The 14,778-nt window shown below is 30.8% G+C and overlaps 1 protein-coding gene across 4 annotated transcripts; it reads right to left on the bottom strand.

The window, feature by feature from the left end:
* Positions 1 to 3,576: 3,576 nt before the first annotated feature.
* On the bottom strand, positions 3,577 to 5,482 carry LOC112273124 (accumulation of dyads protein 2). Of its 4 annotated transcripts, none has more exons than XM_024501543.3 (3): positions 5,304 to 5,482; positions 4,173 to 4,714; positions 3,577 to 4,036 (listed from the first exon to the last, which is right to left on the bottom strand). In XM_024501543.3, the coding sequence occupies exons 1-3, from the start codon at positions 5,365 to 5,367 to the stop codon at positions 3,917 to 3,919; spliced, it is 726 nt and encodes a 241-aa protein (XP_024357311.1). In that variant the 5' UTR covers positions 5,368 to 5,482; the 3' UTR covers positions 3,577 to 3,916. The 4 variants fall into 4 exon arrangements, with proteins under 4 accessions (XP_024357311.1, XP_024357315.1, XP_024357314.1 ...); XM_024501547.3 differs by having other exon boundaries at positions 5,179 to 5,304; XM_024501546.3 differs by lacking the exon at positions 5,304 to 5,482 and adding an exon at positions 4,899 to 5,292.
* Positions 5,483 to 14,778: the final 9,296 nt, after the last annotated feature.

Genomic DNA, 14,778 nt, shown 5'->3' with positions numbered 1-14,778 from the left:
CTTTTTTCCATTTTTTTGATACAAATTCAACACTTTGCATGAATTTAATAATAAATTTGATAATAGCTAGAAATCCCAAAATACAAAAGATCATAATAAATATCCAATTACTTAAAATATATTTTGTGAATAATTCTATAAGATTATCCATCATGAATAATTAGATGATATACATAATCAACCTTCATACACACAATTATACCCTCATTAGAATTTTATTTTTTTACATCCTATAAATTTTAGCTACTAAAAGCTTCTAAATATAATTAAAATATCATTGATATACTTAACTTGAATTAAAAAAAATCTATAATTATGATAGTTCTTTTTCCTGAAATTATTTGATATATGTAATTTACATTAATATGACCAAAACTTACAATTAAAATGTTATTAAATTTACATATCGAATGTCTACTTATTTGGCCCTATACATAAAAAACTAAAAAATATTTTTATAGAAAACTAAAAAAACTATCTAAAAAACCATTTTTAAATTATTTTGGAAATTAAAAATTTTCATTAAACTATGATTTCATAGTAATCAAATTATTAAGACTTTATATTACGATTATCGTATTATTTTATTTTAGTTTTTTTAAAATAAAAAAAATTAAAAATAAAGGCAAGCATCTAGATTGTGTGTGAACAGAGATAATGAATAGTAGCTGAAATATATCTGACATGCAAGTGTGAGCAGGCCCTTAATTAAACCAATTCCAAGAAAACCTATATTAGGAACAGAGCGGCAAAGGGTTTCATGCAACAAGGGAATGTAAGATGCTCGTGCCTAAAACCGCGCTTCGAGGACCACTCTTCATTCCCACAGCCGAACCATTTAGAAATTGGACACCACCTCAATTCTTCGCAACCCAAATAATCGGAAATTGAGAAGCTCTGAAATAGGGTGACAAAACTTGCTTCCCTTCCCCACAGCCTCGATAAATCTCGACAAACCTACTTCAGAGGAACGCTCTCCAAAACTCAAGTCTCGCCGCAAACCCTAGCGGACACAAGCACTGCAGCAGAGCTTCTCTTCATGCGCACCGTCCAGGTAGGGCCTTAACAGTAGAATCCCCCTCACACTAGTATTTACGCTGCAATCCGCTCAACCCACAACAGACTCAGCGCACTATCCCTCTGACCCGAGCTAGTGCATACCACAGGCTCTTGTGATAACCTGTACGCTGGGCGACAGGGCCCCTACCAAAGACTCGCTACGGCATCCCTAGCACAAATCTCAGACACATCCCAGCGCGAAAGCTTGCGTAGAAGCAAGAGAGAGAGCAAACATTCTGGTGGAGTCGCAATGAAAAATAAGCAGTGATGTTGAGCCTCACCAATAATGAATGCCTCGCAGGAATCCTAGGTCGTGGCGAGCCCCCCGTTACGAGATCTGTCGATTTGTACCGACTTTGCAATAATTTGAAGCAAAAAGAATTTAAATTTTATTAACAAAAATAGTATTGATTCTTGTAATAAACATAGGGGAATGTTAAATAGACCCGAGTTTTTTCCTATGTCAACGTATCCATCCAAATCATTGTGAAAATAATAAAAAAAAAATTGACATCTAGATTCATTTTCCCACTCTTGGATCTATAACTAATAAAACCCAACCACATTCATTATAATTACCATATTTTTCATCAAAAGTGGGTCTACTTAACATTCCCCTAAAACCAATCATTTGATAAAAAAAATTATTGACCAAACAAGATTAATATGTTAGTTATAAATATTTTCATGGAAGATTAATCAAGAAGTATAAATGTCCTAAAGAAATCTGACTTTCATGTTAAAAAAATTAAAATCATAGATAAACTTTTAATTTAAATTTAAATTTTTTTGTAATACATAAAAAAGAAGAAGTTATTGGTGTGTATTTTTCAATCCAATAGTAGCTTATTTGTGTTCAAAGAATCAAATTTTTAGATCTATTTAAAGTGAATATTGGACATAAAGAAACTTTATCTTAATAAATTAAGTATATTTCTTCTTTGACCAAATTTTGAACCTCAAACCAAATGAAAAGTTAGAATATATTTTAATCTACATCTGAATGTTGATTAATAAATTCAAAAAGTTAGTCAACATTTTTATTATTTGAATTTATTAATCAACATAAGATCAAGATACATAAAAATTCTAGATAAAATAAGGGGAATGCTAAATAGACCCAAGTTTTTACTAAATCGACTCACTCATCATAACCATCATGAAAAAAAATAATGACATCTAGATCCATTTCTACACTCTTGGATCTACAACCAATAAAAACCAACCACATTCATTATGATTATCATATTCTTCATTGAGGGTGAGTCTATTTATTAAAAGCATGGGTCTATTTACTATTCCCCTGAAAAAGAAAACAGACATAATACATACAAAAGTGAATCAACTGATCAGTGCCATTAGTATCCTAAGCAAATACTAAGAATATTATACACATTGGAGAATGGTTGCAGACAGTAGGTCAGTAGTGGCCTAGATTGGAATTTCTTCTGCGGTTAAGTCTAGCTCTACGAGAGATGTTGACTACAAATAGTAATTGATTTGCACTGGAATGCACAAAGGTAGTCTGGGCATTCTCATATTCCTGTACATTCAATTTTTGATGGACTGGGCTGCAGCAATGAAGCCCACATCAGTAGCACTGACCTCACGTTAACCCCAACTGTACAATACTCCACTTAAAGACAAGATCTGTGTGACATCCTTGGAGATTGGTGTCACTGCGGATGGCGAACACTAACAGAGCATTGCCAACTGGAGACTTTGAATTGGACTTGTGGGTGATAGAGAGTTGACGTTACAATAACACTGTGCTTAATTCTTGTTCTACAGACGATCTGCCAGTTCTGTTTTATTTTCACTCGCTTGGTTTATTATCATTATTGATCTGGTGTGTGCTCAGAGCATCCGTTTGATGCAATTATGGATCAAATAATGCTCAATGAGAGAGCAAGTCTTCTTCATGCTCTTCATGTTGCCGAGCTTTCCAGCGACAGGAGTGGAAGGGATGACCCTGATCTTGGCAACTGCGTGATCACTCCTGACCACAGCCTACATCATGGACTTACCCGAGGTCCAAGCACTTCTAAGGCGCAACTACACTAGCGCATTCACTGTCGTCGGGAAGATGTTCGCCACCCTGAACGTGTTCGTGGGGCTTGATGAGTTGAACAACATGCCATGTGAGTACAATTCGAGTTTTTTGTCTATGGACGGATACGAATACTAGAGACTCCTGCAATTCTAACGACTTTTTTTTGGCAACTGAGGCGACTGAATATCGCTCACGGAAGCCGTGCTGCAATAATCTTCAACTTCGATGTGAACATGAAATTCAAGGATATTTATGAAATCTCGTTCTTGGGGCTAGAGTGTATCTCAGTCAGTGAAGGTTTAGCCGCAGAATTTCTTTTCCTGCATGACTTCCCACGGCTATGGTTCGATGAATAGATAATTGTGCACATCAATTACAGTCATACTTGTTTTAAAAATCCCAGATATGTACACCAAGCTCCAACAGTAAAACAAACATTGAAGCGTTTTAATAAACACCAAGTAAACCGTCAAGAGGTAAAATGCGCTCAGTTGAACAGATCAATGATGGTCAACGTACAAGTTTATGGAACAAGCTAGGAGGCTGAGCGCCACAATCACTGTCCTGTATACCTACTGCCATATCCTAACTAGTTCTTCACACTACATGATATGCATCGTAATTAGCAGTTGTTAGAGGACAACAAGACTAATGCTGTTTGTGCTGTCATCCACAATCCACGAAATACATGTCGGGGCAATGAAGTCTCACTGGTTGCCTACCCATTTTCTGAAACACCAAGAGATCAAAAACTGAACGGGGCGTCAGATTTCATGACCAATACCAAACTCTATTGCAACTGATCTAACTCTTGCTGAGATTTCCAACAGGAAGGGTGAAGTAGGAGTTTTCGTTTGTCAACAGTCCAGCCAGGCCCATATACCACGCAATGAGGCTAGTAATAATGCCGAAGAAGCCACCAGCCTGGAACGGGCACTCATGGTACAGTAGCTGAGTCAGTGAAGGTATTGAAACACCAAGTGATTTGCAAAAAAAAAAAAAAAAAAAAAAAAAAATCTTCCTGAACCGCCACAAAATTTACATGAAGGGGAAGATTTACCCTTTTGAAGCCTTCATGAGAATGCTTGAAGTCGGAGATGGTGAGCAGCGCCAAGGTGAGTGTCAGAAAGGCGAACAAGGCGCTGAGAGCGATATTTGCCCTCAGTGTCCCCAGCCACATCATGAAAGTGTACATGGTCCACGCAAGGAGGTAAATTGCAACGGCAGGCAGAACATCCTCCTCGTAGCCTCCAAGGAAAGCTTCTTTGAATCCGAAGCCAGGGATGAGAATCGCGGCGTAAGAGAGCCAGAAAGCGCTGTAGGATGAAAATGCCGTCGCACCAAAAGTATTGCCGGTCCTGAACTCCCACATGCCTGCGAGAAGCAGCACCAGGCCACCGTAGAAGAAGGCGAGCCCTGTAGCGACGTTGGTGGGCGTTGACGCTGAAACACCGAAGATCGCCGCATGGTGGCATGACAGCACGAAGGTTGTTAGCGCAATTGCGAAAAGACCTAACGGTGCGGGATTGGCAATGAGGACCACATGCAAGGGCGGGGGGATGTGTCTGACATCTAGGTCATAGTGCCCGTTCTCCGCCATAGCTGCAATTCACACACACACACACGAATACCTTATTTACAGCGAAAATCTCTGAAACCAGTCCTGTAATCTTTCATCCTAAGCTCCATCTAGTTTTCGGAATGGAATGGTTTCAAATCCTGTATCATCTTTAAACTACCACAGTGATTGTGCCAGTGCTATCCAACATCTCAGTGTGTGTTTTACCCTTCGTTCACGTTACACTGCAACAAGCTGCGTTGATGAAACTCTAGCAGGTGTTGTCTCGAAGTGTTTACGAACGCGTAATTTTGACTTACTGACCTTGAAAGATTGGGTACTTGGCCTTGAAGTGCAAACTAATGATATTTGTGCAGAAACACACTATCGACAGTGGAAGCTATCAAGTGTCGTGTGTGTAATCCAAGCTCGTTTACATGCTGCAACGTCTTCTCAAAGAAGGTGCCACAGGGTTATTTGGCAACATTCACTAGTTTCGGCAACTCACTGTATGGCAGGATTGTTGCGAAGTCACAGCGGAGTTATAGTAGAATTAGATTCCTAAACCAACCATCTGCAATCTTTGTACATGAATCTCAGACGCATAACGAGAGGTTGTAACCATCGGTCTACCTTCAAATCCCTTAAAAATAGCCATACGCATGAGCATGCCGATACTGTGATGCCATGTAAGCATTGCAATTCTCACAACACAGTCCAGCTGTATCGGTGCAGGTTCTCTGTGAATTTCCCACAGTTAATAGGCAAGAAAAAAACTAGAGTTGTGTGAAGCATGCAAGCGATGAGGATGGTGACGGCACCGCAGCCATTTCATGAAAGGAATGACCCTGCAGATCTTCGCACACGATGGGCACGCGAGAGCATGATCGTGGTACTATTGCAACTAAATTCGAGGTCTAAATCTAAAAAATAATGATTCCAGGATACAATCCTAGTTCCTCTCGTAGAGGTTGAGTGTTTTTTTGGTACAAATCTGATATGTGTGGCGTTGCCGGGAAATTGGAAAGTAAACAAACTGAAGATCTGGATAGATTGCCGGTTATTCCTTGTTTCTCCGAACCGTGCCTCATGTGCGCACAAAGAGATCAGATATATAATGACAACGCTCGCACGAGCTGCGAATTTTTTAAATGCAATCTTACTCGCAGGTTTAGAAACCTGCCCCATGGTTGGAGTGAAAGCAACTTGGTCCAAAACTCCTAGTTTTCTGAGGAAGATTTAACGGAGTTTGTATCGAAAACTTGATCACATTTCTCGTGATTGAAGACTGATGTGGAGAAGCGTGTGATATCCCCAGGACCACACACGAGTCAGTCGAGGTTCAAGTCCATGGGAAGCCAAGAGGAAGTTGCTTGGGTTCCTGCAAACAGCCATCGACGGATGACGTAGGACACCAAACGTCCTGTGCCTCGGCGATTCTTCATCTTGTGACCAACCCAGAACATCTCTCTGTTGAAATCACCACATTCTGGGGAGAAATTTTCCACGACCCAGATCTAGATTGTACTGTTGAAGTTGAGGTGCGATTTTTTTTATGTTCTATTTAATTTTTGGAAGGGAGAGGGAAATTTTTCCTTTGAAGTCTCGTTGTAATGTTTCCGAAAAGAACTTGTTGACGTTTGCAGGAGATTCCTTGCCCAATGATTGAAGAGATTTTTGTGGCAAGAAACATTTATTTTTATTATTATTATTATTATTATTATTTTTGTAAGGACAACTACTCACTTGTAAGAATCATATTAGAATAGAATGTTGATATATATGTTTTGAATATGTCTTAAAAGTCCTAACATTGTTCTTAAATATTAATAAAATATTTAATTTAAAAAATAACAAATGTTGCATGAATGACAAAAAAAATTATATTAATCTATGGATATTTTTACTTAATAAAATAAATGCAGTTCTTGTCAATCTTGTTGCTAATTGGCATGTGTTGGACGTCCATATTCAAGTTCAGGATGCTATCAAAGGGCTAACAGAGGACCAGGAAGTTGATTGACCATTCAGGTAATTTTTTTGATTCCAAAATTTCTTATGCATTGATCACAGAATTGGAGAAGATTGATTGACATTGAGTATGTGTCTGCTACAAATGTGCTAAATTATGTTTTGAATGTTATGACTAGTTTTGATTGTTTTCAATTTAAGGAAAGCAACAAACATTATTTCTTTGCAGTTGATATGCAAATATTGCAATCCTGTCATATTCACCTATACATTATTCTTGATATAATTATGCCTGTAATCCTAGCAGATGGTTAGTTCATTTCAAAATACTTGTGTTATTGGTTTTGTGTACTTGTTTGTGAAGGTCTTTAGGAGACTGTTTGTTCTCTAAGGCTGGCATGTTGCCATGATTTTTGGCTTGAGGCACAGACTGATACAACAACAGCCATGGCCACTATAGAAGAACAGATGCGTAGACATTTCTGATTTAACAATATGCATAGTGAGAATGACAAAGGTGAAGTTGATGGGGTGGACAAAGTTGCTGATGGAAAGATTTTACAAAACTTAGCTCTACACCATCATAACTCCATGATCTATATTCAATTCCAATAAGAAATAGAGAAAGATACTATGTTACAATGCTAAACTTCATAAATTGATTATCCATGTGCATGTGCAGCAAATCAACACTGCACTCCCCAGAGTTGCTGCATTGAGAAGTGAAACACATTTGTCACCACAGACCCATCTCTGGAGGCTGGAGGAGTGGGGATTGAAACACTCCAGCAATGTGTACATTTAAAAACATTGCATAGTTTTAAAAGTTCGGTTTGTTTTGTTTTGTTTAGGTTTATATCAAAAGTTGCATTACCTAATATCTAAAACTGTTCATAAAATAAATAAATTACAAAAAAGGTAAAAATAATATATTATTTTTTTTGAAAACGGTAATTTTTTTAAATATTTAAGTTTTTAAAAAATATATCAGATTTTACTTTATATGAATTTTAATGATATATTGTTACCTATACTGACTAAAGTGAATATAAATTTTCTTCAATTAAAAATAATTATTTAGATTTAAGATTTACTTACTTTAGAATTTTTTGAGGATTTTATTTCATTTTTTATTTATGAAAAAAAATATAAAATTAAAATTGTATTGATATTTTTTCAGAAACTATGTAAATGCATGCATCAATTCAGAAGACCCATTAAATCTTTTACTTCTGGCTCCAAATGAAATTGCTAATCAGAATCTTTAAAATAAGTCTACTTTGCTTATTTACTGGAAATTTCTGTATTATAACTACTTGGTAAAATGATTTTTAATTGTATTAAAAATGACTTTAATTTGTATCAAAGATAAAACTTAATTTATTTGATATCATGTTGGTATATATATATATATATATATAAATGAACATCTACATCATGTATTTTATTAAAAATTAAAAGATAAAATTATAAGATTAAACCTTTGTCGAAATCATGAAGATATCTAAAGCATTTTCAATTGTGTATTTTGTAAAAGCATCATCAAGAAATTTAGAAGAGATTAAGACATTTGTATAACCAAATTCATTTGAAAATTATAACTCCGATTTAATTATTATTATGATTATAAAAATATTTATATGCATATATATATATATATATATATATTAAAAATTAAAACATGATAAAGAATCTAAAAAATAAAAAATAAGAATGTTACTTTTATCAATATATAATTTTTTAAGAAGAACGAATAAAATAAATTTATATTTCTACATAAAATACTTGTCCTTAGATATTTAAGAAGAAAAGGAAAGAAATAGATATTAAACCATGAATTTTAATATTACTAAATAATATTTAAAATAAATATATCTTAAATCAACTCACTTTCTATGACTTATTCAAAAAATAAATAAATTATATACATCTATAATATAATAGAATTTATATCTAAGGTGGCTGCAGTAATACATACTTACATCAAAAATATAAAACACATGCAGACATGGGTTATCTAGATATATGGACATATATATACACTTTGTAATGCAAATTTTTTGTGCTAGGAAATTTTCATGGAAATTTGAAAGGATTGTAAGAATACCTCAAATTGTATCCAAATCAAGTGTTTACTCTATTTGCAAACTGTAGATTGTGGTGTAAAAATATGGTTTTTATAATATCAACATGTTAAAGATGAATGGACATGTTGAAATTTTAACAAAATTCACTCAATTCTTTGATTTGATGGATCAATTTGCCATTGTATATATATTTTAAAGTAAAATTATGCAAATATCTGATTAAAAGTATTAAATATTTTTATAAAAATAAAAATAAACTCTCAAGAAACACTTAAAAATATTTTGCATTAAAACTTATAGAGGTACATTAGAAGCTTCATAAAAAAATAAGTTTTAATTCATAACACTATTTAAATTTAAAAATTATATAACTTCATATATCAAAATAATATGTATGTTTTTTTTAGTATTTATAAAAATTATCAAATTCAAAAACATAGACATTCTTGGATTTAAAAATCTAAGATTATATATAGTTTTAAATCTCTATAAAACAAAATTTAAACCATTAAATTGTAAGCTTGAAATATGATTCTATATAAGAATTTAAAATATTTTAATATTATATATAATACATTATATTATAATACTACAAAATTTTAAGAATTATAATTAAATCTAAAATACAAATAAATAGGTCAAGAAAAAAATAAATTTTAATGATGGTTTATTTTTATTATTTTATATAATAATAATTAAAAATTTTATATCTAATTAATAATTGGAATATAGTAGAGCCACCTTAAAATAAAGATTCTTGTAATCTATTGCAAAACTTTGAAAGTACAAGTATTTCAACTGAAGTTATTAACAATAAATAGGAATGTTGTTCAACTTTGGAAGGTCCTGCCAATTTCTACAATTGGAATCTATAAAAGAAATATCCTTGCTTTTAATCTCAAAATCGTCTTTATTTGTCACAAAAAAAGAAAAAAAAGAAAAACACAAACCAATATAACAAAGTCTTTCAATAGATCAATAATGCCAAAAACTAAAAGATAAAGCATTCTTTGGAAGTTGAAGAAAATATCAATATTAAAAAAAACATGTATATGTTTGTGGATTTAAAAATATTTAAAAATATTTGAAATAAGGTATCAATTAAATATCAATAATACTATATATTTTATGTTAAATTTTAAATAATATTCTATCATCCTAAAAAATAAAATATACATTAAAATCAAGCTCAAATTATGCAATTCAAACTAAAGTTGCACAACTTAAATTATGAAAAATCGATGGTAGAAATTGTCATAGACATACATATTTACCTAGATAAGAAGTGCTAGATAGAAGTTAAATGTAGTTAGATTTGATATTATCTTAAGGCGAGGCTTCTTAAAAGCTTCATACATGTATATTTGATTTTATGTATGTTTATAGTTGATTAATAGGTTAGAAACTTGGCCAACAAGTTAGCCATGTATTACATGTATGGATTGCTTATTTTACAAGCTAAAAATATAGTACACATATAAGAAACTTAACTTGCAAGTTAAGACATATGTCTTGTAAATTTGACACATATTGGAGGTCCTATAGGACATCGCCACATAGCTCCTAGTTCATAGTATATATCAAGGTAAGAGTGAAACCTTCTTTACTCTTGCCAAAACCTTTTTAATCTTTAGTCTTATTTCAAGGCTTTCTTGTTTTCTTGTCTTTTATAATAGCCATTCTAGTTTAATATTAAACCATCTTTGAATTATTTTCTAGTCTTTTTTAGTAAGACAAGAATATATATTAAATTTTTAGTTTTCTAAGATTTATGTCTTCAACAATTTGATAAGAGTCCTAAATTTTGGTCCTTATTTTGTTTTTAAAAGTGAGTAAATTACTCCACTTCTATTCTTGTATTTTGAAGGTTGTAGATTATCCACTTTTAAATTAATATTTATTTTTTTAACACTAATATTTTTTTAAAATAAAAGATTAATTATATTTTTAGAAATTTTTATTTAATATTAAAGGTTGAAGATTATCTTTTTTTAATTTGACTTTTAAATTTATTTGAGTTATCTATAAAAGAAAAAATTATGGATACTACCTTTAAAAAAAAAGAGAATAGATTTGTAACTATTACAAATCTTTATGTACTTATCAATACTTTAAAGATGGAAATTTCATATATCTCCAATCTCAACTATAGAGATAGTATTTTGTTACTTATGGAAGAAATCAACAATAAAATTCAAAGTCTATACTAAGAAGATGTGTAATTTAGAGAAGCAAATAAATCAAGTTCACAATCAAATCTAAGATGTCTTGTTATTTCAAGTATAAAAAAAACAAGGATAAGTATGCCCAAGAAGTTTGATGGAACAAGTTAAAAATTTTGAAGATTTCTACAATAAGTAATGATCTATTTAAAATTATCAATATTTTGATGGATTTATTCAAGTTGGATTCATAGGTTTATTTTTCTCTGGGAGTGCTCTCTCTTAATTTTTACCTTTGATGGAAAAAGCTTCATATCTTTTTTGTAATCAAAATTCATTTTTAAAAGGTTTTATGGTTACTTTTAGAGAAAGTGATCAAAAAAGGATATCATAGACCAAACTTATATTTTTTATGATAAAGATCATATTTAGCTATTATATATGTTATAAAATTCTAAAATATTATTTATGATATAGATTAAAATGAAAAAGTCCTTATCAATCAATTTTGATATGAATAAAAAGATAATATCAAAGATTTATTATTGATGATGCCAAGAACAAGCTTATTAGAAGAATTTATTGCTCAAGCCATTGTATATAATAATTAATTCTTTAAAAGATGCCAAGAACAAAGTTTTGATTGGAGAAGCACAAATCAAGCTATAGAAATAGCCTCTAAGTTTAATAAAGCTTATTCATTAAGACCAAAACCTATTTAAATTAATATGATATGTTTTTATTAAAGTAAGTAAGTAGAAGTAAAAATATTCTATTTTTATTTTCTATTTTTGTTAAAGTAAGTAAGTAGAAGTAAAAATAAGTTATCTTCTAAAAGAGATTATTTGGTAAGTTACTAATGGTCAAAGGATTGACTCTTTATATATAGAGAGGGTATCTTATAGATATAAGATGAAGTCAAGGGCAAAGAATCAAAGTCAAGAAGATAAAATATCAATTAGAGAACATTTGAAGACTATATAAAAATAATTAGTATTTGGTATAAGATACCTTTTTGATTAGTAAGATTCTAAAGGATTTGGACCATAGGGTATCTTATTGGTAAGTTAGATGCAAAAGGATCTTAGGACTATATATGTAAAAATCAAAGAATAGAAGTTAACTTTTAGGATAGCAAATACTACCTATAAATAATAAGTATTGGAAGTAAGAGACATCTTATTCTATATTCTCTTTATATGCAAACTTATTGATGCTATATGTTGTAACTTTAAAGTTTTTTTTTTTTTTTTTTTTTTTTTTTTTTTTTTTTTTTTCTTCAATAGATTATAAGTCTACTCATTTTTAATTATAAATTTTGAAATTCTTTGAAATTTTTTTATTGTGAAGAGTAGATCTTATGATTGGTACTAATGTTAGGATTTGGTATTATCTAACTTCACTTTTACATCTAGTTATTGATATATTTTTACTCTTATTTTTTGTTAAGTACATTCATGGTCTGAGAGATTGTTAAATACTTGAGAATGATATTTTAAAATACTAGTATTATATTTCTTTGCTGACTTACATCATTGGTGAATTAATATTATACTTTCATGTGTTTAAATTCTTAAAAGATCTTTTTATAATAATAAGAGGTATTTTATAAGATTATAAGTGTTATGTAAGATTAGAAATAATTAAAGAATAATAAAATTTATACAATAGATTTAAATAGAGTATAAGATTTGTAAAAAGTTTTATAAGTGAAGTTGAGAGTGATTAAAGAGTGAAATCAATAGTTTACTTGTAAAGAAGGTATTTTGAGTTTCTAAAGTAACAACATTTTCTTGTTGATTTTGAAAGCTTTATCTTTTTTTCTTCTTAATTTTCTTTAATACATCTCTTCTTTAGATATAGCTTCAAGTGAGGGTGAGGACTTGAAAGTGATTGAAAAATTTAGAGGTGACAACTTCTACTATTGAAAGAAAAAAATAGAACTTTTATTAGCTTCATTAGATCTATAGGACATTATTAATGAAAGTAAAGAGCTTCCAAGCAACAATATTGATGTCAAGGTGAAGAAGGAGTAAAAATAATGTGAAAGAAAGGCTTTTAAGTTGATTGCAATAAATCTTGATATTGCCAACTTTTCACATTTATTTACTTGTAATCAACCATTGAAAGCATGGAAGATTCTTTGCAATATGTATCAGAATAGAAATCTTATCAATATTCTATGGATAAAGAGAAATTTTTTAATTGAAAAGATGGAAGAAGGAAATGACCTCATGGTTCATATTAACAAGATAAAAGCACTTACAATCCAACTAATAGTTATTGTCATACTAGTTGATAATAGAGGAATTGTGTTGACATTGTTCATGAGCCTTTTAGAATTCTATAACTACTTCATTGTGGCATTGGAGTCCATCAATATGAAGGAATTTATTATGAATTATACCACGTTAAGATTTGCACATGAAGTGACTATGATAAAAAAAAACTTCAAAATAAATATTTGGTTTTATTTTCAAGACAAGACAAAAGTAATTATTTTTATTAACATAAAAATCTAAAATAAATATGAAAAATTACTATTTTTATAAAAAATATGTTATTTTATAAAAAATTACTACAAGACCAAGAAAAGATATAGTGAGAATGCAAACAATGCTCGTGATAGTTTTGGTGGAGATGATTATACTTTCATGGTAAGTGAAGGAGCCTCCATGGCTATCATGTCTAAGTGGATTATAGATTTGGATGCTACTAAGTATATGACACTATATAAGTATTCATTTGATATTTATAAAGTAATTCTAGCAATAAAAGTTTGGTTGGAAGACAATGGCATGGTATAAGCCATTGAAATTGGCTCTATTGTGATAAACATTGTTATAAAGGACCAAATCAAGATGATCAGATTGAGAGAAATCTTCTATATATTAAAAATGAAGAAAAACTTTTTTTTGATAAACAAACTTATGTCACATAGTTATAAGATTCAATTTGATATGAATAGATGTTTCATAAAGATATTGTGTAGGAAAGATATTGCCAAATGCTTTAGAGATGGAAACTTCTAATTCATCAATTATGAAAATGTGAATGGAATTGAAGTGATAGAATTTATTGAATTTCCATAAGATCAAAAAAAGTTTAAAATTTGGCATCAATAACTTAATCATTTATATGCCAAAAGTATGAGAGACCTCCAATCCATAGTAAGTGGTTTGAATCTTCGTAAATTTAGTAACAATACCATACCACTTGCTTGTAAAGATTGTATACATGGTAAATAATAAAAGACTTTATTTCCAAGTGGAGTTGCAATACGTGCTAGCAAATTTTTGGAGATTGTGTATTCTAATATTTATAGATCAATGAAGATGCTTTCAATTGGAGGAGCAAGATACTTTATCATATTTATTGATGATTTTTCAAGAAATATGAGGATTTACATATTTAAAATTAAGAGTGAGTATTTTTCAAAGTTTAAAGAATTTAAAGTACTTATGGAGAAGTAATGCAAGTGCAAGTTCAAATTATTGTGCACAAATAATGGAAGTGAATATATATTAAAGTATTTTGATGAGTTTTTGAAGATTTAAGATATTGCAAGATAAACTTCTAATCTTTATATTCTACAATAAAATAGAGTTGCTGAAAGAGTAAATTGCACTATCGCGGAGATGACAAGGAGTATGCTTCGTGCACAAAACTTTGGACATGAGTATTGGATAGAAGCCATTGTAAATTTGATGTATACAACAAATAGATGCTCTACAAATGCATTTATATCAATGACTCTACAATAAGCTTGAAATGGCATGAAATCTTGTGCTTTACACATGAAGAGTTTTAGATACATTGCTTATGCAAAGATATTCAATTATATAACATCCAAACTTCATGCAAAAGGTACTAAATGTGTGTTTTTTG

Source organism: Physcomitrium patens, chromosome 20, assembly GCF_059467195.1.
Source record: "Physcomitrium patens ecotype Gransden chromosome 20, ASM5946719v1, whole genome shotgun sequence".
In the NCBI taxonomy this organism is placed as follows: Eukaryota; Viridiplantae; Streptophyta; class Bryopsida; order Funariales; family Funariaceae; genus Physcomitrium; species Physcomitrium patens.
Note: the sequence above shows the minus strand (reverse complement) of the source record. Positions and strands in the feature narration are given on the sequence as shown.

What these genes read in the sequence shown, in the direction of transcription:
- LOC112273124 (XM_024501543.3), bottom strand. Translation starts at nt 5,367, where the DNA reads ATGCTTACATGGCATCACAGTATCGGCATGCTCATGCGTATGGCTATT. An exon ending in TATTTTTAAGGGATTTGAAG is followed by an intron (nt 4,715 to 5,303) that starts GTAGACCGATGG and finishes TGTGAATTGCAG; the next exon opens with CTATGGCGGAGAACGGGCAC. An exon ending in CTCATGAAGGCTTCAAAAGG is followed by an intron (nt 4,037 to 4,172) that starts GTAAATCTTCCC and finishes TGCCCGTTCCAG; the next exon opens with GCTGGTGGCTTCTTCGGCAT.